Raw genomic sequence first — 25,222 nt, 5'->3', positions numbered from 1 at the left:
AAAGAATTTTCAATTTTTCAGTATTGTTTTATTTATGTATGAGGAAATGTTTTTATGTGTGATTTTATTTATGTGTGATTTAAAAATATGAAATGATTTGCATAGATGAAGACCTGGAGAAGGATATTTCCAGTTGAGGGAGGAAAAAAAAAATAGGAGCAGAGGCATCAGGATGTTAAAATGGAGTAGTTTATTAGTATGCAGTTTTTACATAGGAATAACAAGAAGGATGGTTTAATGTGGCTTATATAGTCCTAAATTGTTGGTTGCTATTCAGTTTAAGGTAATGACATGTTTCAATAGGTTTTTAAGTGAGTTAGGCAAGTACATCTGTGGAAGCCAAATGGTTTGATGGATAACTTCAGCTGGAAACCTAATTGATTTTACAGAGCCTTTCCAGCACCGGCAAAGACAGATGCTGCTTTGTGGTTAATTGAGAATTTCTTCCCGCTGAGATTACATGATGCTTGCCAGGCAATGGAGAACAGCGACCAGTTTGTATTTTAAAAAGATGAAAAGGCACACAGCTATCCTGCTAGCTTAAAGTTTCTTACCTTGACCAAAGTATAAATACCCTAATAAAATTGGTGTTGTCTCCATATAAAAAGCATTATTAAGCTCCTGCCTGATTGCTTTGGGCACTATTCTGAGTAGCCTAGATAGAAATTTAGACAGACTGAATAAATTTCTCTGATTTAATTTTGTATTGTAAATGTCGTATGTAATATATAACAGACAGATAGGTGTACGTGCTCAGCTACAGTTTCTAGCTTTATGTTCTGTTGTAATCTGTGTATTTTGAAGCACTTTATATTGCAAAGGATTTGGAAGCACACTCACGGGAACGACAAGCAAAGTTCTTTCAAATTGAAGTTCTAAAAGGTAACTTTCTCAGTAAGAAGACTTGAGCAAAAACAAATTAAGACAAAGGAAAAGATGATAATTTGCAAATGCTCACCAATTGGAGCTTCCACTACACGTGTTTGTAGAATTTTATACTTTATCTGCTGTGCCTGGTATTAGGAGTCATTTTGATTTGAGGCCGTTTAGTTGGTCTTTGATTAAGGAATGAGACCCTTTATTTCACCGTGATTCAGCTTTATTTTTGGGAAGTTGGAACAAAAGTTTGACATAAATGCTTCAGTTATACAACTGAAAAAATCTCAAAGTTATTTGAAGAAATATACATCTAGATTAAGAAATACTTTTACTGGACCATTTTTCTTTAGAGCAAAACAGACAACACTACAAAGCTCTGATTTGTATTGTTTCAAGTTTTTCTGAAAGGGGTAAACAATATTTTTTCTGTCTCAACCTTTCGATTACATTTGTGTGTGGTGAGGGGAGTGGAGTACAAAGAAAGAGCAGGATAACTTAAGTCAGAAGAAAATGTGTTGAGTCTATGAGAGGTAGAAAATTGCCTTTGAGGATTGTTGGCGTGTTTCTTCCTGCTAACTCCCACTATCTAGAAAAATATCTGTAGGAGGCCTATTGCTCTGCGGAAAAATAAAATTCATTTGACAAGATTATTTTCAAACCTACATGGTTTTCAAGGATCTTTAAAATAACGTGCAAGATTATAGCAATCCATACTTTAAACTCTTGGTCAAAGGTAGGCATGAAACCATTTAAATACACTTAGAACATAAACTTGTAAATGTTACCGAAAAGTGCTTCTTCTTGACACCACTGGCACGTTTTGGATGTTATGAGCAGGTGTATAATTATAGATTTGTGTTTCCAAACACTGTTTGTCCAAAGTAAAATCTATGCAAAAACCAAAGTTAAGAAATGAGTGGTACTTCCTAAATGCCACATATAGAGAGAAATTACAGTATGCGAGACTAATGATAATGGCTCACTTACTTTGAGCTCTTGTTATATTCTTGACACTGTGATAAGCTCTTTGCATATATTATCTCATTTATTTTTCACAGCAACCTTATGAGAAGCGTATAATTATTATCCCATTTTTCAGGGAAGGAAACCAAAGACTAGAAAAGTTAATGGCTAGTAAGTAGTGAGGCCAGGATTTTTGCTTACATAGTCTATTTATAGAATCCATGCTTTTAACTATTAGGATATGCTGATTCTAAAGCAATTAGTTAATATTGGTCTGATATCAGTCCAACAGTATGCTGGAAATGGCTCTTACAGACTGTTAAGAGTTTACTGTCAGATATTTTGGATTTTTACCAGCTGATTTGTAAACTTTGATACTTTGAAATCAGCAGTGATTGGAGTATTTATACAACAGAAATGGACAAATGCTACAAATCAAGGCATTTTTAAAAAGTCAGTTCATCAGTTCACCATTTAAAAATGGTACCCTCTCAGCACTATCTATTTGTCAAAGTATATCTGTCAAACCCTCACATTTTAAATGGGTATGAATGAAATAAACACTTCCATTAATAGATTTTTTTTTCCAGTAGCAACTGTATTGATCTCAAGAGGGGAGACTATACTTAATACACGTAGAAGGTAGAAAATTAAATTTAAGAGTGTGTATTCCTAAATTTCATTGTAGAAGAGAGTCCCTTTCCTAGCTTCCACTCTTTTATCTGAGTAGTTTAGAAAGAAAGCACTTGTCTGGCCAACTGCAGAGTATAAAAGTAGTTACTTGTGCTCAGATTTGAGAGGGCCCCTTGACTACTGGCCGAGATTGTCTGAAGAGGAATGGAAACTGATTGGGTTGGAAGCACAGAAGCTCATGATAGGAGGATGGAGGAATCCAGAGAAGAAATAGTGATTAAAAAACAAAACAAAATATGGGTGGTAGGAAGGTTTGTGGGGGGATGAGTAAACTTTGTGGCCTGATTCTGGGCTTTCATTCTGGAACCGTAGTACTTAATTTTTCCTTGAAACCATTATTTTAGGCTGATGATGAAACATCATTTCATTGGTAGTGGTTCAATTTAATAAATACTTAAAACATTATAAATTGTAATTTGAGTGCATTGCATCAGCTTATCAAATTTATGCTCCTAATTTTTTTAATGAAGAAGATGTAAATTGCTTGCATTTTGTGTTTAACAAATGTTCTTCAGTTATGAAAATTCTCCTCTGAGCATCCACCCATATGTAGCTGGGTTACATAATGGATTCTGCTCATCTCAAGCAAAAGCACACATGATTAATAACATACAGTTCTCCCTAACTTGCCAATCAGTTCTTACCCTGGTTCCTTTACGTCCTCAGTAGTTACCTTTTGAGATTTTCAGAATTTATGGGGTATTGATTGGAGTAGAACTTTAAGGAAAAAAGAATGGATGATGAGAAGAAAAGCCATATATGTGCACAACAGGAGCCAAATTACCATATCCCAAGTTAGAGGCAAAATATAACATCTAACTGGAATAAAACAAATAATTACAAAGTAATTGTCATCTTTGTGGATAAGGAGAAGCCTGTATAAATGGATATTTTATACCTATTTGCTTAACTTCAATATTAATTTGAAGCAAGTATTGTTTTTCTGTCCTTTAAATTGTTATTTTTTTATCAAAAAGCTGCTTGGTAGGTTAGAAATGAATGCTTGATAGTTACAGAAATCTCAATTTTAATCCTAGTATGAAAATTTTCTAACTTTGTGACTTTGGAAAAGTAACCTAACTTCCTTGTTTGTTTATTTATTTATTTCAGTAGAATTAGGGGGTACAAGTGGTTTTTTGATACATAGATGAATTGTATAGTGGTGAAGTCAGGGCTTTTAGTGTACCCATCACCTAAACAGTATACATTGCACTTGATAGGCAATTTTGGATCCCTCAGCCCCCTTCTACTATTCCCACTTCTGAATCTCCACAGTCTATTATACTACTCTCTATGACCATGTATACCTATTGTTTAGTTCCCACTTATAAGTGAGTACATACTGCATATTTTTTTCCATTCCTGAGATACTTCACTTAGGATTATGGCTTCCAGTTCCATCCAGTTTGCTGCAAAAGACATTATTTCACTCATTTTTATGACTGAGTAGTATTCCATGGTGTATATACATGCACCATATTTTCTTTATCCACTCATGAATTGATGGGCACTTAGGTTAATTCCATATCTTTACAATTGTAAATTATGCTGTGATAAACATATGAATGCATGTGTCTTTTTGATATAATGGCTTCTTTTCCTCTGGGTAAATATACAGTAGTGGGATTGCTGGACTGAAAGGTAGGTCTACTTTTAGTTTTTTGAGGAATTTCCATACTACTTTCCATATAGATTATACTAATTTACATTCCAACCAACAGTATATAAGGATTCCCTTTTCACTACATCTGCACCACCATCTTTTTTTTTTTTTTTTTGACTTTTTAATGATAGTCATTCTGACTGTGGCAAGGTGGTATCTCATTGTGGTTTTAATTTACATTTCCCTGATGATTAGTGATGTTGAACATTTTTTCATATGTCTGTTGGCCATTTGTTGATCTTCTTTTGAAAAATGTCTGTTCATGTTTCTTGCCCATGTTTTAATGGGGCTATTTGTTTTTTTCTTGCTGATTTGGTTGAGTTCCTTGTGGATTCTGAATATTAGTCCTTTGTCAGTTGTATAATTTGTGAATATGTTCTCCCATTTTGTAGGTTGTCTATTTATTGTTATTTCTTTTGCTGTGCAAAAACTTTATTGTTTAACTAAGTTCCATTTATTTATTTCTGTTTTTTCTGTGTTTGCTTTTGGGGTATTAATCATAAATTTTGTGCCTAGGCCAATATCCAGAAGAGGTTTTCCTAAGTTTTCTTCTAGAATTTTTATGATTTTCAAGTTTTTTACATTTATGTCTTTAATCCATCTTGAGGTAATTTTTGTATATGGTGAGAGATAGGGATCCTGTTTAATTCTTCTGCATGTGGCTTTCCAATTTTCCCACCACCATTTGTTGAATAGTGCATCCTTTCCCTCGTGTGTGTGTTTTTGTCTGTTTTGTCTAGTTAGTTGGTTGTAGGTATATGGTTTTATTCCTGGGTTCTCTATTCTGTTCCATTTATTTACGTGTCTGCTTTTATACCAGTACTATGCTATTTTGATTACTATAGCCTTGTAGTATAATTTGAAGTCAGGCAACGTGATGCTTCCAGATTTATTCATTTTGCTTAGAATTGCTTTGGCTATTTGGGCTCTTTATGATTCCACTTGAATTTTAGGATTGTTTTTTCTAATTCTGTGAAAAATGATGTTGATGTTTTGATGGGAAGTGCACTGAATCACTAAATCACTTTGGGAAGTATGGATGTTTTAATAATATTAATTCTTCCAATCCACGAGTATGGGATGTTTTCCCATTTGTTTGTGTCATTGATGATTTCGTTCATCAGTGGTTTGTAGTCCTCCTTATAGAGATCTTTCACCTCCTTCGTTAAGTATATTCCTAGATTTTTTTTTTTTGCAGGTATTATAAATGGGATTGAGTTCTTGATTTCACTCTCAGCTTAGCTGTTATTAGTGTATAGAAATGCTACTGATTTGAGTACATTAATTTTGTAACCTGAGACTTTACTGAACTTATTTATCAATTCTAGGTGCCTTTTGGAAGAATATTTAGGGTTTTATACGTATAAGATCATATCATCGGCAAACGGATAGTTTGACCTCCTCTTTTCTACTTTGGATGCCCTTTATTTCTTTCTCTTGATTGATTGCTCTGGCTAGGACTTTCAGCACTATGTTGTATAAAAGTGGTGCAAATGGGCATCCTTGTCTTATTCCAGTTATTAGGGGGGATGCTTTTGACTTTACCCCATTCAGTTTTATGTATGGTTTGTCATATATGGCTTTTATTATTTTGAGGTTTATTCCTTCTGTACCTGATATGTGAAGGGTTTTTATCATGAAGAGATATTAGATTTTATTGAATACTTTCATCTATTGAGATGATCATATAGTTTTTGTTTTTAATTCTGTTTATGTGGTGAATCACACTTGTTGATTTGTGTATGTTGAATCATCTTTGCATCCCTGGGATGAAACTCATTTGTTCATGGTGACTTATTTTTTGATGTGCTGTTGGATTCATTTTGGTAGTATTTTGTTGAAGATTGTGGCATCTATGTCTATGAGGGATATTGGTCTCTAGTTTTCTATTTTTGTTGCATTCTTTCCTGGCTTTCGTATCATGGTGATAGTGGCTTTGTTGAATGAGTTAGGGAGGATTCCTCCTTCTTGATGTCATGGAACAATTTCAGTAGGATAAGTGCCAGTTCTTTGTAGGTTTGGTAGAACTCAGGTGTGAATCTGTCTCGTTCTGGGCTTTGTTGTTGTTGTTTTTTGGGAGTTTTTTTTTTTTTATTACTGTTTCAATCTTGCTTCTCATTATCGTTCTATTTAGGATTTCTATTTCTTCCAGATTCAAGCTTGGGAGATTATGTATTTCCAAAGATTTATCCATTTCCTCTAGATTTCTAGTCTTTGTGCAAAAGGTTGTTCATTGTAGTCTTGGATGCTCTTTTGTATTTCTGTGGTATCAGTTGTAATGTCTCCTACTTCATTTCTGATCGAGCTTATTTGTATCATCTCTCTTCTTCGTTAATCTAGGTAGTGGTCTGTTGATTTTGTTTATCCCTTCAGAGAACCAGCTTTTTGTTTCATTGATCCTTTGTATTGATTTTTGGTTCAATTTTGTGTAGTTCTGCTATGATCTTTGTTATTTCTTGTCTTCTTCTTGCTTTGGGTTTGGTTTCTTCTTGATTTTCTAGTTCCCTGTGATGTGATATTAGTTGTTAATATCTGATCTTTCTGTACTTTTGATGTAGGAATTCAGTGCTACAAAATTCCCTCTTAGCACTGTTTTTCCTGTATCCCAGACATTTTGCTGGCTTGTGTAGCCATTGTCATTCAATGAAATTTTTTTTTTTTTGCTTTTCATCTTGATTTTTTCATTGGCCCAAAGATCGTTCTGCAGCGGGTTGTTCAATTTCCACGCATATATATATTTTTGAGAGTTCCTCTTGGAATGGATTTCTAGTTTTAGTCCACTGTGGTCTGAGAAGATACATGATATTTTTAAAAATTTGCTGAGACTTGTTTTGTGGCCTCACATATGCTCTATCTTGGAAAATGTTTGATGTCCTGATGAGAATAATGTGTATTCTACAGTTTTTATGTAGAATATTCTGTAAATATTTTTAGGTCCATTTGTTCTAGAGTCCCATTTAAATCTAGTGTTTCTTTGTTGATTTTCTACTTTAATGATCTTTCTGTCAGTGGAATGTTGAAGTCTGCACTATTATTATTTCATTTCTTAGGTCTAGTAGTATTTGTTTTATGAATCTGGGAGCTCTGGTGTTAGGCGCATATATATTTAGGATTATTTATATCTTCTTGTTGAGTTGATCCCTTTATCAATATATAATGACCATCTTTGTCTTTTTTTTATTGTTGTGATTTAAAGTTTTTTTTATATGACGTAAGAATTGTTAGTCCTGCTCACTTTTGGTTTCCATTTGTGTGGAATATTTTTTTCTACCCCTTTACCTTGAGTCTATGAGACTCATTATAAGTGAAATGGGTTTCTTTTTTTTTTTTTGAGACAGAGTCTCGCTTTGTTGCCCGGGATAGAGTGAGTGCCGTGGCGTCAGCCTAGCTCACAGCAACCTCAGACTCCTGGGCTCAAGCAATCCTTCTGCCTCAGCCTCCCAAGTAGCTGGGACTACAGGCATGCGCCACCATGCCCGGCTAATTTTTTTTTCTATATATTTTTAGCTGTCCAATTAATTTCTTTCTATTTTTGGTAGAGACGGGGTCTCGCTCTTGCTCAGGCTGGCCTCAAACTCCTGAGCTCAAACAATCCGCCCGCCTCGGCCTCCCAGAGTGCTATGAGCCACCGCGCCCGGCCTGAAATGGGTTTCTTGGAGCCAGCAGATATTTGGGTTGTATGGTTTTTTTAAAAATACATTCTGTCAATCTATGTCTTTTAATAGTGGCATTTAGACAGTTTGCATTCACTGTTAAAATTGGCAAGTGAGATACTGTTGCAGTCATCCTATTGATTGTTACCTAGTTGCTTTGTGTTCTCCCTTGTGCTACTGTTTTATAAGTGCTTTTTACTTTTGAGTGTTTTTACACTGGTGAGTATCTACTGTTATTTTTAGTGTTTAGAGCACTTTTGAGCATTTCTTGTAGGATAGGCCTAATGGTGACAAATTCCTTTAGTGTTTACATCTCGGGGAAAGATTTTATTTCACCTTCATGTATGAAACTCAGTTTTTTAGGACACAAAATTTTTGACTCACAATTATTCTGTTTAAGAAGACTAAAGATGGAACTGAAATCCCTTCTGGCCTGTAAGGTTTCTGCTGAGAAGTCTACTGTTAGTGTCATGGGTTTTCCTTTGTAAATTACTTGATGGTTTTTTTCTTGCAGCTTGTACTAGTTTCTCTTTCACTTTGACTTTGGCCAGACTGATGACTAAGTGCCTTGGTGATGTCCTGTTTGCAGTGAAGCTTCCAGGAGTTTGCAGACCTTCTTCTTTTCGCTTGTCTTAATCTCTATCAAGAGAAGTTTTCCTCTATTGTTTTCTCAAATAGGTTTTCCATGCTTTGTGCATTTTCTTCTCTCTTAAGGATACCCATGATTCTTATATTTGGGTGTTTTACATGATCCCATATTTATCAGAGACTTTCTTCATTTCTCTTGATTGTCATTTCTTCATTTTTGACTGACTGTGTTAATTTGAAAGCCTTGTCCTCAAGCTCTGAAATTCTTTCTTCTGCTTTTGTGAAAATTTTCCATTGTACTTTGAAATTCCCTAAATGATTCTTTCATTTCCAGAAGGTTTGTTATTTTTTTAAAAAAACACTTACCTCTTAAGTGAATTTTTCATTCATGATGTGAATTTTTTTTTTGGCTTCTTTATGTTGGTTTTCAGCTTTCTCATCTATCCCATTGAGCTTACTTGTGATCCATATTTTGAATTCCATATGTGACATTTCAAAAATTTCCTTCATGTTGTAGTCCCACTGCAGGACAGCCCATGTTGTACACTGGGGATGTTGAAACAGCCTAGTTTTTCAGATTGCCAAAGTTCTTATGCTGGTTCCTTCTCATCTGGAGCCTCTTCCCTTAGTTCAAAACAGAGAGGGAGAAATACACTGCCTTTTGGCTCATGCAGGTAGGTGCCCACTGTGGTGTTGCTGGCAGTTAGGGTTGGTTGGACCTCATACCCCTGGGAGAATGTTCAGGTTCCAGTGGTGGTAGAATAGGCTAGGTAATCCCCAGTTGCCAGGCCCCTGGATGGCATGCTTGAATCCTGGGGGCAGCACACAGAGACTGGGATGGCAACTTTGCCCTCTGTCCTCCCTGAGTTCAGGCTCTGGCCATGATAGTGAGGGGTGGGGTGATCTCCTGATCTGGAAGAATGCTCAGGCAGGAGAGGGGCAGAAGCACTATGAACCTGAGACAGGATGGACAGGCACCTCTTGAGATTAGCAGAGATATAGGTAGCTATGTGTTGCATACACCATTCACACCTCCTTCTCTCAGCAGTGACAGTGGTCTCTGTCTTTCTGGGCCACAGAGGCACCTAGATTCCCAGCTCCCCTGCTGACCCAGCTGTAGCAGATGTGATGCACTCAGCTCAATCTGCTGTATGCAGGGTTACCAGGCTGGCTGTGGGGTGTGGGTGAAATGCTCTGGGGGGAAGGTGTGGTTGTGCCAGAGACTTGCCTCCAGGGAGGGTAGGCTCCTCCCAGAAGGGACTGGCAGTTCAGGGACAGGAGTGCTAGCTCCGCTCTCCCTCAGGGGAGGCAGTAGCTTTTGTCCTTGGGCACAGGAATGTACTTGCTATGGCCTTTTATAGGGAGTGGAGTGAGCCCCAAGCTCTGTGGAATCGTGGGTGTGATAGGCACTTTGTCAAAGACAGGGCAGCCCCTCTGAAGAGCTCTAGCTTAATCATTTCCTGTGGAACGTCACTGGTCCTGAGTGGAACCAGCCATTGCTGCCTGGGCAGCATGGACAGGGCAGGGAGGAAGGAGGAGACAGCCTCGAATGGTGTGGAGCTGATTCCCTGGTCCCCTTCGTTCTAAGGTGCTCTCTGGCATGCTGCACTCTCCTCTTGGCTGGAAGTGGCCCACTCTGAATGCCCAGGCTCGAGCACACCCACAGTACCCTCGGAACTCAGCAGCCCCCCAAGGCTGCTGCAGTCCAAGTGGGTGCTAGAGAGCACTGGCTGTGGATCCAGCCATATCAAGACCCAGGACGGGCTGAGATTCCCGGGTGGAGCCAGTTGCAAAAACACTGCCTGTCTGTGAAGGGAGGGCAATGACTTGCACCTTCTGTGTATAAGCCAGGCATAGTGGGCAGAGGACTGTTGGGCGTGCCACACTGCAAGCCTATAACCTGCCCTCCCACAGCTCACCCATACCGAAAACTCGTGCTTGGGAGCACAGGCGGCTATGTCTGCAGCATTGCGTGGTTGGAGGAGGGGAGGTTTGTGTCTTCATGTCCCTTTCCAGACTGCCCAACTTTCAACTTCCAAACCGGTCCCTTGCGCCTGTGACAGAGACGGTGGGATCCCTTCCAGGCACACTGTATACCTGTAATGCTGGAGGGAGTGCCGTCTACTCACAACTCAGTCCCACGGCAGCCTGTAGCAGGGTGGTGGGAAATATCCTAGGTGTGTGTAGGAGGGCTTGGGCTCCGACGTCCCTCCTCAGCCGGAGTTTAGCCCGAGGGCGGCGTGCTGCATGGCTTCAAACTCCTACAATGGCGCCTCCAGCCTGTAACCAGAGAGGGTGGGGCCCTTCGTGCTGGCAGGAAACTATAGGGCGTGCAGTTTGCTTGAGACTTGGTCCCACAGCAGCCAGCTGCAGGATAGTGGGCACTGTCCAGATGTGTGTTGGAAAGCCTGCTTTCCTTGCCCCTCTGCGGCCAGGTGGGGGCCGCAGCTGCATCAAGCCCGAGGGCGGGGCACTGCCGAGTGTCAAATTCCCCAAATGGCGCCTTGACCTGTGACCTAAAGGGGTGGGGCCTCACCTCAGCAGGCAGCATGGTGGGAAACTGTGGAAAATGCTGCCTTCTCACATCTCGGACTCAACGGGAGCCCACAGCAGGGCGGTAGGGACCTTCCCAGGGGCGCGTGGCAGCGCCTGGGACTCTCCATCCCTCCTCGCAGCTGCGCGCGCAGTCACGCCAGTGCTTCCCCGGTATTTGGCTCTCAGAATGGCGCCCGGCTCAAGCTGCTCTAGGCGTGGACGCCTGTGGGATCTGCGTGGGTTCCCTTTCTGGAATAATGTCTCTGCAAAGTCTCCAAGTAGCTCCCTACGTTAGGCCTGCGACCTGCATGGGTCCGGAGGTTCTTTTGTAACCAAGATCGTGAAAGCTTGTCTTGGAGAGTAGACAAGCTTGGAGATTCCCTGGGGGCTGCTTCTTACTCTTTCATTGTTTCCAGAAGCTTCTCCCAGCTGTTAGCCAGCCCCTGGCCGGGCAAGGTGCCCTGAACCCTGTCGTTACCCGCTTTTGGTGCTTCCTGTCACCTCCCGGGTGAATCCTAGTGGTCTCTCCTAGATTATCTGTTTGAAATGTGAGAATCTGCTCACTATTCTGGTTCTTCTCCATGGAGGAGGCACATGCTACCTGTGCCTAGTCGACCATTGTGATCCAACTTCTCTGTTTCTTGTCCACACAGTCTTAGCAATAATCCTTACTATAGGTGACCACAGGATTTATAGTGCAATATGCATCGGATTAAGCACTCAGTAAGTGGCAGCTGTTGTTATCTGTGATTTAAAAAATGTATTAAATGTGAGCAGTAGTGACAGTGTATCTTGATGACTTAGAAGCTCGTAGTAGAGAGCTGACGAGTACTCTCACTTTTTCTGTGAAGGAACCCAGAGCGTATTAAGGTAAACTGGGTCTGGATGCTGGATGATGGTGACGCTGCTAATGGCTTTCTCTCTTTCTGTGCAGAATGTCCCCCCAGACCTCTCCATCTGCACCTTCGTGCTGGAACAGTCCCTCTCTGTCCGGGCCCTGCAGGAGATGCTGGCTAACACGGTGGAGAAATCGGAAGGGGCAAGTACCCAATTTCTGTAGACTTGCAGTGTTTTAATGAATTCAGCTACTGTATGAACAATTTCTTTCACAGGTGTTGGAGATTTTCTTTTTGCTGAAATAAGTGAATGCTTTTTACTTGTGATTTCCTTAGGTTTGACTTCCCGCTTTATCCAGCACATCTGTGATGTCTTAAAAACTTTTAAAAAAATATCCAAACTTGATATGATCTGTGTTACTAAGCCTCATGCTTACGCCTGTGGTTTAAAGCAGACTTTTCTTTGAGCATTTGTGTGTCTCCTTCCGTTTTCTGATCTGTTATGTTACTATTTTACCTTATTGCTTTATGCATGGCTATGTGTCATTGACCTTTATTTCATTTTCAAATGCCTCTAACCATGTGACTGTGTCCTATGCTTCTTTATGGCAAGTAAAATTTCATGGCACTGTTACATATTTTAAGTAACAAAATTACGGTGATATGGATTTAGTCAATTGTAACTTTGCAAACAGCTGATCATTTTCTTCTGAAAACTGAAATTCTTATGCCGTCTCTTAATGCAGGTATTTTTCTTTGACAGCCTATTTGGTTATTTTAATTATTTTCCCTGAGACTTGCTAGGACTGACTTCTGGGCTGTTACCCATTTTTAACCATGAAAGTTTAGAATTAAACAGGAGGATGAATGGTCAAATTTGTGTTTCCTGGTGGGTTTCTTTTCTTTTCTTTTTTCTTTTTTAGTACTGTGATTACTGCAGTGTATGATTTAATAAACTGTAGTATTTCCAGGAATAAAACTGAAAATTTTCTTTTGCCATTATTGATCTATATATTCCTATTTTTGTTAATCATTGTTCCAGTCTAGATAAGTAAAGAGATTAAAAAATTATAATGCATGAGTGGGTATCCATAGAAATGAATGATCAGTTATGATGTAACATTATTTTCATCAGTCTTGTAGTTTTTTAAACTTTAGTGTCATGCAGCTTAGGACTTTAATTGGTTTGTGCATTGATCTAAATCTAATTTGATTTAAATTTTTAACAGTATACTATGAAGTGTGGAGGAGAAAGTTTGTGAATTTTATTTGATATTAGACTAAAAGGTTATTTTATAAAAGTTCCAAATATGTTGTATTTTAATTTTCGAAGTTCATTTTTGGTTGTATCAAAGTTCGAAATTACTATATTCAAATACATAAAGTCTTTTTAAAAATTTTTATTCTTTTATGCAAAATGTTTAGGGTAGTCTTAAGTTAAGAAAGAGTAAAAAAGTTTGTTAATTCAGTTAGCTTAGTTTCTATCTGAAATAGTCTCTCCTGATTTTTAAACATCACTGAGTCATATCAACTTTGAAATGCAGATCTGTCTTTAGAAAGAAAAATCATTTTTCTTTTACATTAGCATTTAGAAAAATACATATTTCTATTTCATCTATCTTTGTAGATACCGTCTTAGAACTATATTGCCATAAATTTAGTTTTTCTGTTGCTAAGCTGCTTTTTCTAAATTTAACAACTTTGGAAAGATCTTTTATCTCCTTCAAATCATGAGGTTGGACTAAGCAAGCTCTAAAGTTTCTGAAGTTTCTGTGCATACAGGAAGTAATTTGAAATGCTGTTTTAGGATTTATGTTTTTAAAATATTAGGTAGACATTCTGGACCCCTCAAACATTTTCATTTAGCTGAATTTAGTTTTGAATTTTTCTCTGTCTAGAAAGTTTCTGTCAGAGATAAAGTAGTAATTTATGTGAGATGTGGAACACCATTTTATAAAGCCAAGAATGGCTGCCATAAGACATTAATTAGGAAATATAATTTGAGAAAAATCTGCTGTAGGAAAGAAATATATTTCGTGGAGCTGAATCTCACTTTTAGCTACTGGTCACTTTTAGAAAGAAACCGCTGTCAAATAGCTCAACAGGGTACTGTATTTTAGGGGAAAAAAATTTTCTCTATTAGACTGCTGAGTAGTTTTGATTATACCCAGGAGTGATATTCAAAATATTTAATAGCTAGTTTGCCTCAGGTACGAGTTAATCAGAGTAGCCCCCAGCCACAGTGCCGGAGGAAGGGTCCTGGAGATCTCTGTTTTATACTTATGGATTTGGGGGTGGCCTGCATGATTTCAGGGGTATCTGGGAGGACAGTATCTCGGACGGTTAGGGAGCACTCTAGTGACTTGGGGCAGCCACTGTTTACCAAGAGGGATAGATGTTTTCCACCTTAACGACCATTTTGGTCATAAGAGTGCATGCTGGCTAAATAGCACGTCTGATTATATGTGATCCGTGGATGTTGCTGGCACTTGGAGGAATCAAGTCTTTGGACTCCAAGGGTCTCCATATCATCTTTTCTAGTGTCTTATAATATGTCCTTTAAACCCATTGTGGAACTCTAATGGCAAATCATTTTGTCAAGCAAATTGTTACCTCCAACTTAATAAATCATATACAGTAGATTTCCTTAAACAAAGATCCACTTTTCCCGGCATGAAGTGTGTCAGCAAGGTAGTGCTAGTTTTCGTGAGATCATTTCTTTCTTTTCCAATTAGCAGTGTATCAAAAAGAACAGTGTGTACTACCTGATCTCCTACTCTTTCATAATCATCTTTCTTTGCAAAGCCTTGTTATTTTTAAAATAATTCTTCCTGAATTCCTTGTGTAATTCAGTAAATTGAATGGACTATTTAATGTCCAAAATGCTGCCCTATGCACATAGCAACACAGCATACTTGGTAATAAGGAAAAGTTTTCCATTTAGAACCATGCCTTTGCTTTTTGTGGTTAAGGACCACTTTGCTCATATTCTTGGGTCCATGAATAAATGCATGGTTTTCATAAAGGTGAAGGAAACCTACTAGGAAGTTCCTAACATTATTTGTGACAAAGAAAAGTATGAAAATTATTAGTAACAAAAGAAGAGGTATGTAACATGAAACAGGAAAAATATTACCTAATTTTTGAAGTTTTGGTTCCCTAAGGAGTTGCTTATTGTGACTGTTAGTAAAATAACTAATATTTTTGTGGCACCGAAAGCGTTCTGAAGGATTTCATATAAAGGGATTTTTTTTATTTATTTATTTTTTATTTCAGCATATTATGGGGGTATAGATGATTAGGTTACGTATGATGCCCTTGCCCTCCCTCTCCCCCAAGTCCGAGCTTCAAGTGTGTCCATTCCCCCGGAGGTGCGCATCGCACTCGTGGTTTGTGTGTATGACTGTCCCCTCCTCCCCCCGCCCCCTCCCCCTGCCCAGCATCTAATACATGTTATTCTTGTATGTGCACTTAAATGTTGATCAGCTAATACTAATTTGATGGTGAGTACATGTGGTGCTTGTTTTTCCATTCTTGGGATACCTCGCTTAGTAGAATGTGTTCCAGCGCTTTCCAGGAGTATACAAGAGGTGCTATATCACCATTGTTTCTTAAAGCTGAATAGTACTCCATGGTATACATATACCACAGTTTATTAATCCACTCATGTATTGATGGACACTTGGGTTGTTTCCACATCTTTGCAATTGTGAATTGTGCTGCTATGAAATTTGAGTGCAGATGTCCTTTTCATATAAAGGGATTTTTAAAAATATTTATTTAATAAAAATAGTGAGAGATCTAGATGTGATATCTACGTAACTGCATCGAATGTCATTTAGCTTTATTCTTATTTAAAGCATGTCAGTAGTAAGTAAGCCAAGACCTGTGTATGTTTATCTTAGTAACTGCTCATAGAACCTTTAAGATCTTGAGGATGGAGACAATACACATGCAACAAAACGAGAAAATGTCATTTGGAACAGTGCCCATCTCTTTGGCCCAGTTGTGCCTGGATTTCTGTATATGCCCATCTTTGCTTCTGTTATTCCTTCTGTTCTCCCCCTGAGTTTTATGTATTTCTGGATAACTTGTCTACTTCTGAATCTTTCTCTATATATCTCTTCTTGCTCTTTAGATTTGTTTTGCATCCTGGTGATAACAGTGTGGGGTTAAAAGCAGAGCCTTTGTTGTCTTAGAGAACTGTTAGAGAATATTAGTTCTGCCATGTGTTAGCTCTGTGGCTTTGGGGAAGGTAATTCTTTATCATTGAATTTTGGTTATTATTAAATGATAGTGTATGTAGAATATTTAGCACAATGTAAGCACATGGCTTACAGTGGTTATTACTGTTGTTTTATTTATTCTTATACTTGCATATTCCCGTTGTTGGAATGTTACTAATTCTTGACTTCCTTCTCTCTGGCCTGATGACCTCCTTCCTCTGGGATCTGGGCTAGTCCAATTCCCTCTCCTTCCCCTTATTATCCCAACTGGTTCTGGCATGTGGAGTTTGCCCGTTTAATCATGACATGACTGTGTTAAAATACAGAGTCAATAATAGCATTTGGTTACTATGTGTTTTATAGTTAATAAAATTTAGTAATTTAAGTGATCATGTACTTTTGGCTCTTTATTTTATCTTAATTAATTCACAGAACATTTTGATGAACACTTTCCTTCATAAAATTTTATTTTTTACTATCTAGTGTAATTTAGATATTCCATTTTACGTGAGCACAGATGTCAAGCGAGAGGTGACATAGTGTAGTGGAAAGAGCTTTGGTTTTAGAGTCCATGAAATTTATTGAAAATAATACTTTTTCAAATAATATTTATAATATTTACCATTTATTGAAAAGGAATTGCTTTTGTTTAATGCCATGAGTGCAATACATGGCTTGTATATTCTATTTAGGCAAGTATATTTTGAAGATACAACATTGACGTGACTTTCTGTCTTTTGGTTCAGTTGTTTCTGGGAGAATTGTAGGACCCTGTCCCTTTCAGCTTTGGCATATGATCTCTTGACTGTTGGTCCCTTTGTCTTTAGAGTATTGTAGCTTGAACCAGGAAAAATAAAATAAAATTAACAAATATTTGCTCCTTACATCCTGTTCTTTGATGGGGGAGTAGGTTGAAATTTATAGTTTAGTGATTGGGATTTGTATTATTCATTCATTTCAATTTATGTCCTACGTATTCCTCATCATTATGGGCAGTTTACTGTAATATAAATTATGAATGATACTTCTAAAATCTATAAAATTCAGGACATAATATTATAAATATCATGAATAATATTGAATTGAATATTGAATAAATTTGGTTTTAATCGTTTATTTACTTAATGCAAGGTTTTTGAACATTTATAAGATAACATATCTTGTAAAGCCTCTGTGGATATAAAGAAAATAATATGTGAGTTTTGTCATCAATGAGTTTATGACTACAGGGATAGAAAACCATTATAGTATGTTATGATGTTTGTTTTCATAGCAGTATATATAATTATAATGTTAGCATGAAGAAGGAATTGGGTATGTGGAACTTATTATTCCTTTAAAATTTTTTGGACTTTTTAGAATCATTTCCAAAACAAAAGTAATATTAAAACTATTAATATAAAAATCATTTCAATTTTTTTCCAAGGAACATTTGAGCTCATTAGATTATTTTTAAAAATTCTAATAGAAAACAATACTTACCAGGAAGACAATGCATATATAGCATGTCCAGAGATATTAATAAAATGATTTTTATGTTTCAGTTTACTAAAAGAGTTTATTATTTTATATCAAACTTTAAGAATGTTTCCTATTTCTAAATTATATACTGTCTTTTCATTAAAAGTACAAAATACTACAATGATGTAATTGTTAAAAGAGATACATCCATCAGACTCAGACTTGTCCAGTTTTTATGAAAAATGGAGCTGTAGAATGTGGAGTGTTGTTAAAATATTTGTGTCCTTCTTCTAATAAAACCCTGGTCTTTTTAAGGCATGTACTCTGAGAGCATTCAGAAATTCATCAAGAAGCAACTAAATTTACTGGCAAATGAATTTTTAAAAATACATTTTTTAAACATTAAAGCACTATAAATGAGTTTTTAAAAAGTACATTTATCAAATACCGAAGCACCAATTTCAGAGAAGTAATTGCATCTAAGATCATTTTATATAAATGCAAGAGCAAAAGCTGCAGTTGAAGATCTATGGTGTATCTCGTAGTGGTTAAGTACAGAGATTATAGAGCAAACTCCCTGAGGTCAATTCTTGGTAATGTAAGTTACATAACATTTCTGTGCCTCAGTTTTCTCATTTATAAAGTGGGGAAAATAATAGCATGTTCCTTATAGAATTCTTGTGAGAATCAAATAATTTAATATAAGTAAAGTGTGCAGAGCAATCCTGGCATGCAGGAAGCACCATGGGTATGCTGTCATCATTATTAAGATTTCTGTGTTGATAATGTCTGAATAAGCTCCTACCAGATCTCACTCTTCTGGAGAAAACAACTATAGTTAACTCTGGACCAAATAAAAAAAAAAACAAGCAACCAACCAACAACCACCACAACAAAATCCCCCATTTCCTGAAGGTTCTAGCCATAGTTTCCCATGGCTGCTGTAACAAATTACCACCAATTTGGTGGCTTAAAACAACATAAATTTATTATATTATGATTTTGGAGATCACAAGTCTAAAATCAGTCTCCCTTGGGCTAAAATGAAGGTGTTGGCACGACTGCATTCCTTTTAGGGGCCTTAGGGTAGAATCTGTTTCCTTGCCTTTTCTAGCTATATTCTGGCTTGTGGCCCATCTTCCATCTTCAAAGCCAGTAGTGTACCATCCTGTAACATGTTCCCAGGTTACGGGGATTAGGATGTGGACATCTCTGGGCACCATTATTGGGCCTACCACATCATGGAAGTACCAAGCTTGAGTAAGATGTTGACAAGATCAAATGAAAATCAGAGCAATCTAGTTGAGCAATGATGGGAAAGTCTTCTTTGATTTGACAGGAGCCGGATTTCCTGTAAACCAATCAATATGAATTTCAGTCTATCTTGTGTACATGCCAATTCATAGATTCAAACACATTTTGCATTTGAAAGATTTTATTCTTGTGAGTTTTCAGTATTTAATCATAGTTACAAAAGTGGATCTTAATATTTCTTTAATGTCTTTATTCTTCTGGTATTTTGGAATCTGTTCAGTGGTACTACATCTTAAAGACTTGTTCAAGCTCTGGGGAAGACAGGCAAAGGATAAAAAACAAAAAGAGTTGATGTTGTGACCATCCTGGTTGAGTTTTATGTTAATATTTTCTTTCCATTTGCTTTCTCTTAATTAAAACAAGTTGGGGTAGTGTGGAGGAAAACAGAAGGGTTCATGCATCTTATGGTTCGTATGATAGAGATGTATTCTGTACATTATTAAAAGTAAGTTTCTCAGGTGGCAGGGCTGATGACTCACTGCAAAAAAATGAAATTTACTTTAATACTTAATATTGTTCATCTGTTTTCAAACATGCTCCACACATCGTAAGTCTCTGGGAAAATATAGAATTAAACTCCATTAAAATACAGAATTAATTTGTAAAATGGTGACCCTGCTTTTATATATTGCAAGTATAGCAGATATGTGCCTTTGGAGAGACCACAGCCCAAAGATTGGACTAGGCAGCTATCAACAAAGAAAAATAATACCACACTATTTTTGTGTTTCAGCAAGATATCTTCCTGCAATATAATAGGAACGCAATAAATTGCATTATATGTATATATATATATATCCTCATTTGTTTATTTTTTTGATTAATGTTAGTGTTAAAAGTAATTAGTTTCTACAATGCATGCAATATGAAATATACTTACATTTCAGTATACAGTTCAATTACGGAGTCATTTAAACCTTTTATTTTTATAACAGTATTATAGAAGAGTATAAAATAAAAATACCTTCCTCACAATCCTTCTCCAACCCACCCCACCCTCACCACCAGCCACAGCTAAAAGATTGATATATAGCCATCTAGAGCTTTCTGCATAAAAATAATTTTACTTAAATAAAATTGTATTGTGTACTATGCTCTCATCTTTTACCATTCAATTGTATGTGTTTTTTAAAAAAATAAGGACACAAAAAGTCCAGGGGAAGAGAGGATTCAGACTTAGTTCATCAGGGCTCTGGCTCTGCAGTTCTCTTTACTCTGTTCTCCCTGCGTGTGTGTGGTTAGCACGCTCACTTCCCCTGTGATTACAAGATGTGGCCATTTCATTTTGGATGATATCCAAATTCAGCTTCACCCATTTGTACAAAAAAGAGCTGACTTTCTTTAGTTCTAAGAATAAGGCACTTTCCCCAGAAACTTCCTGGTACAATTCCCCTCATGCCCATTGTCACATACCCATGGCTAATTTGTTTCCTGGCAAGAGAAAGTGGGGCCAGCACAACTGGCTTAAACCATGGGGGTGGTGAGAAGGAAGGATGGCTCTGAAAATAGGGTTTTTAAAATTGGGACGACAAAGAAGGTTGTACGTGTAAATGAAGGTTAGCTAATTTCTAGCATTGTCTGCTACAAGGCATAGCAGACACCGAGTTAACATCCTGATATCCTTAATTGGGAATATTTATATTTAGGATCCTCCAGTTTCTTGAGCCAAACTAGGACCAGCAAGGCAGATCCTTATCTAGGAAAAGAAATCGAAGTCTGTGCTCAGGTGCCTCCATGGCTGGGAAATAGAAACCCCACCTGACTGATTTATGCAGTGTTCATTCCACAAAAATATATTGAGTCGCTTTTGTGAATTCTGGGGCTGGGGATAGAGCGATGAATAAGAATATATCCTTGTCCTGGAGAAACTTATCAATCTAATAGAAAAGAGAGAAGATAAATAATCATAATGTGGTACGAGGCATGGTTTGGGTAAATAGTTCAATGAGAGGGCAGAGATCTAATTATGTACTCAACACTACCCCCCTGTGCATTCTCAAAGCTGTAAAATGCTTAATGGATTAATGTGTTTATATTGTAGATAAAATATCATACTACTAACTATTTATATGTGAAACTGTAATTCCCAGATACCTAGTATAACTTAGTGTAGTATTTCAAGAAGCTGGGTCCTGTTTACCTTTCTGTTTGGGCACATCTCTAATAAAGCATAAATACTGCTTCAGGAATGAGGCTATAATGCTGATAAATTGAAAAATTTACTGATTGATGTGATATTTAACCAGCATCTTGTTGAAAACCTCTGTACAAATATATGTACCTGCCCTTTGTGTGCAAAATCAGTGCAGTGATTCAAAGGTGAATGTGATTATAATCTCCTGAAGGGCTCACAGTTAAATATATTCACTGAGCAACAGCGATCTGTCACTTATGTGATTTGTCTGTGGTTGAAATATACATCTTCTATTTGTAGACACTTTCTGTTACACCGTCTTTCTGTTTGCAGAAAGACAACTTTCTACTCAGTAGCTAAAGGATACTACATATTTCTATGTATTTGAATGACATGGTTTCCAGAGACTCCAGCATCAAACTCAATAAGGAGGGCAATTTAATTAGCATGTAATTGAATCACGGTGGCACAAGTAGGCACTGTTTTAGATTATGAATCTTGAATGTATAGATTATTTTATTTGATTAGTGTCATTCAATTTGGACATCTTCCTCAGATTTTTTTGTGTTTATAACAGAAAAAAATATTTTTCACGTGTAAATATTTGATAGCAAATGAATGAGATAGTAAATTTCTGATTCAATAGTGATAAATTATTCCAAAATTTACCTGTGATTTAAAGGTATTCAGAACCTATTGAGTCAGCTTTCCTCTAATTTTTATTCCCTTAAAGTTCTAACTTTATTTTTCAAAAATATTTTCTTAAAGTTCTAACTTTTTTTTAAAAAAAGGAAAGAACGTTTTAGTCTAGTTTGATGGAATACTTCTTTCTTTCACCATTCTTTATGAAATAGTACTGCCCATTACTTCTCTCATACCCTCCCCCCCAAAAAACCCAAAACACAACAACTAGCACTTCTTATCTTGTTTGTGTTTTCTCCAAAGCACGTATTACCTTCTGACATGCTGTATTCCTGGTCTGTTTATTGGCTGCCCATTGGAGTGTCAGTCTCGCTAGGGCAGGGCTTTTGGTCTGTTGCGTTCACTTGCTATGCCACTAAGGCCTCAGACAACGCGTGTTATGTGCTAGATATTCAGTAAATATTTGCTATTAGGAGGGACTGCAAGGTAGAATTCAAACACCCAAAATTAAGGGCCCGAAAACTGCCAAAAGTTCTGTTTCTGCTACCGTAGTAATAGTTGTGAACGCGTGGTAGAGCTTGTGCACATTAAGTGCAGCTCTTTGTTTACCTTGCCTCTCTTGGAGAAAAGGAGTATTTTTGGACAGAAAAGTGAGAAAATAGCTTTTTGGGGTTAGGTAACCAAGCATCCTTGTTTGCCTGGCACAGTCTAGGTTAACCTGTGGTCCCAGCTTAATTACTATCAGGTTCCCCTTTCACTGTCCAAAGTGCCCCTGTCTGGATGAGAAACTATGTGGTCATCCCCTGTCATGGCACCTTTGTGAATCAGGTAAGAGTTACAGATCCTCTTACCAGAAACCAATGCAGAAAATATGCACACATACAGCATCTTGCGTATAGTTTCTGATTTTAAGACTTAAAAGGAATCCATACAACTTTTTTTTACTTGTCTTAAAAAAACTCTAGTTTTAACTTTTTTTATTTTTAACTTTTATTTTTTATTTCAGAATTTTATGGGGGTACACACATTTTGGTGACATAATTTGCTTTTGTACAGTTGGAGTCAAAGTTATAAGTGTGCCCGTCACCCAGTTAGTGTGCATTGTACCCGTTAGCTCATTAGCAGCTGCTTCAGCCACACGTTCTGAGAAACTATGCTTTTTGGCACGTAGTCTCAGAGCTGTGAGAGAAAGGCAAAGACCAGTAGGATCTACATTACATGAGCACTGGAGAGACCAGATGGAACATTCTGATAGTTAACATGAGGCCAACAGTGGTGGTACAACCACATTGCTTTCATGTGGCTTCTGAGATAATGCCAAGACCATTAAGACCATTCTAAGACCACATGGAACTGTGGAGTTCTTTACTGGAAAAGGAAACCTTAGAACTGTTCTTAGACCATTGATAAAACACAGAGAGCAGCACACCAAGAGCGCACAGAATGGGCTTACAATTTTACTGCACTGATTTCCATAGCTCTGGAAAAAGTGAGCCTTGTGTGAGATGAGAAGAACATACTGAAAAGCATTGCATTATCTGACAAAAGGGAAAAGTATCCCAGACCTCACCCAACAGTGAGATTGGACAGTGCAAAGATAGAGTTAAGTGAAAGGCAAATAACAGCAGAGACCACAGAAGAAGCAACAGTTAAACCAGCAAAATTGGAGACTTTGTAAGCTGGAGTCAATTGTATTTGTTCACTGTACCTATATATGATGGGTAACTATGCTCCAGGCTCTGTGTGGAGTAAATGGTGAGAAAGAGTCTGAGGAGCTAGGGTTGCTTCTTCCAGAACAGGACATCAGTGGAATGTATGCATTGGAAATACAAGCACTCAACAAATGGTTATTTGGATGAAGGAATAAAAACAAGATATCAGGGTCAAGGATAAAAACTGAGATTGTCTTTACACACTTATGGCCTAGAAATTTTGTTTTGTTCCTAATAGTTTACAGAAGTTTTACTGTGTATAACCATATACTATATTACATGTAAGGAAATTAATTGTATCATTTATTGATTCATGAGGTATAGGCTCTAAACCTCCACAATGGATTTGAGGTGCGTGGTATTAATTATTAATATATATATTTAAATTTAGTAGATTTGTATGTAGTTTCCCCATAAGGGGTCCTTTTAGTTCCTCTGGAAAGTCTATTCAAGCATTGGTTAGGAAGAAATATGTACCTGGGTGGATCCAGCCGGTAATTGGATCACCCCCTGGGTGTTTTCTCAAAAGCTGCCTTGATTATGTCTTCTTAGTTCGTTTACTTGCCTATGGCTGTTGCACAACTGTCCCTGGAGGAGGTTGTTCCTTATTTAATTGTTGTCATGTGACCTCAGTTCTTATGAAAAAATTTAAAGCTCTAGTTTTTTTCTATTTCTAGGTTTGGTTAGTTCTTCATACTATCTACTCTCTATCCAAAGTGGACTCACTCCCTGAATATGCTCCATTTTCTCCAGGGATATAGTCTCATATTCTTGCCACGCTAATTCCTCAACCTAGAATTCTGAGCCTTTCAAAAATTCACCCCATCCTTCTCTGCACATGCCCAAGGTTTCTGCCTTGAATCCTTTCATGATCTTCTCAGCCAGAAGTGGTATTTCTACTCATGGAGTCCCTTATCACTGGGTTTTTAAGTTTGCTTAGTTTTTCTCTCATATTATATAATGATTATTTGGTATGTATTATATATTTTTTCTTTATGTTAGAATCTGGTTTTTTTCAATGTCCGAAAATGTTTTTATTTCACTTCTGTTTTTAAAACAGTTTTAGGTTTATTAGAAATTGTTTGGAAAGTACAGACAGTTCCCATAAACCCTCCCTACCACCCGAACTTTCCCTATTATTAGCATCCTTGTCTTTTCATGGCTTGATAGCTCATTTATTTTTATTCATTGACTACTATTCCATTGTATGTATGCACCACAGTTTGTCTGTTCATTCACTTATTGAAGGACATCTTGGTTGCTTACTACCACATTTTGGCTGTTAAGGATGAAGCTGCCTTAAACTTTTGTGCAAGTTTTTGTGTGGACATACATTTTCAACTCCTTTGGTTAAATACCAAGGAGTGTGATCATATGTTAGATCATACAGTAAGAGTATGTTTAATTTTGTAAGAAACTGTAAAACTCTCTTTCAAAATGGCTATACCATGTTGTGTTCCAGCCAGCAGTGAATGAGAGTTCCTGTTGTTCTACATCCTGTCTGGCATTTGATGTTGTCACTGTTGTAGATTTTGGCCATTGTAATAGGTGTACTTTGGTATCTCGTTGTTTAAATTTGCAACTTCCTGATGATATATGATGTGGATCATTTTTTCATGTGCTTATTAGCCATCTGTATGTCTTCACTGGTGATGTGTCTGTTCAGATCTTTAGCCTAGTTTTTAATCGGGTTGTTTGTTTTCTTATTGTTGAGTTTTAAGAATTCTTTTTATATTCTGGATACCAGTCCTTTATCAAATAAGTGCTTCGAAAAGATTTTCTCCCAGTTGTAGCTTATCTCTTTATTCAGTTAGAAGTGTCTTTCACAGAGCAGTTTTTAATTTTAACAAAGCCCAATTTATCAGTCTTTCTTTCATGGATCGTGGCTGTGGTGTTATATCTAAAAAGTCATCGCCAAACCCA

The 25,222-nt window shown here is 37.2% G+C and overlaps 1 protein-coding gene across 1 annotated transcript in view; it reads left to right on the top strand.

The window, feature by feature from the left end:
- The window catches only part of RYR2 (ryanodine receptor 2 (cardiac)), a 509,242-nt gene that overhangs the window by 75,879 nt on the left and 408,141 nt on the right, over positions 1–25,222 (top strand). Inside the window, 1 exon segment of the mRNA XM_012660153.1 lies at positions 11,909–12,017. Coding sequence (XP_012515607.1) covers positions 11,909–12,017 — 109 coding nt within the window.

Source organism: Propithecus coquereli, unplaced genomic scaffold, assembly GCF_000956105.1.
Source record: "Propithecus coquereli isolate 6110/MARCELLA unplaced genomic scaffold, Pcoq_1.0 Scaffold66, whole genome shotgun sequence".
Taxonomy (NCBI): domain Eukaryota; kingdom Metazoa; phylum Chordata; class Mammalia; order Primates; family Indriidae; genus Propithecus; species Propithecus coquereli.
Note: the sequence above shows the minus strand (reverse complement) of the source record. Positions and strands in the feature narration are given on the sequence as shown.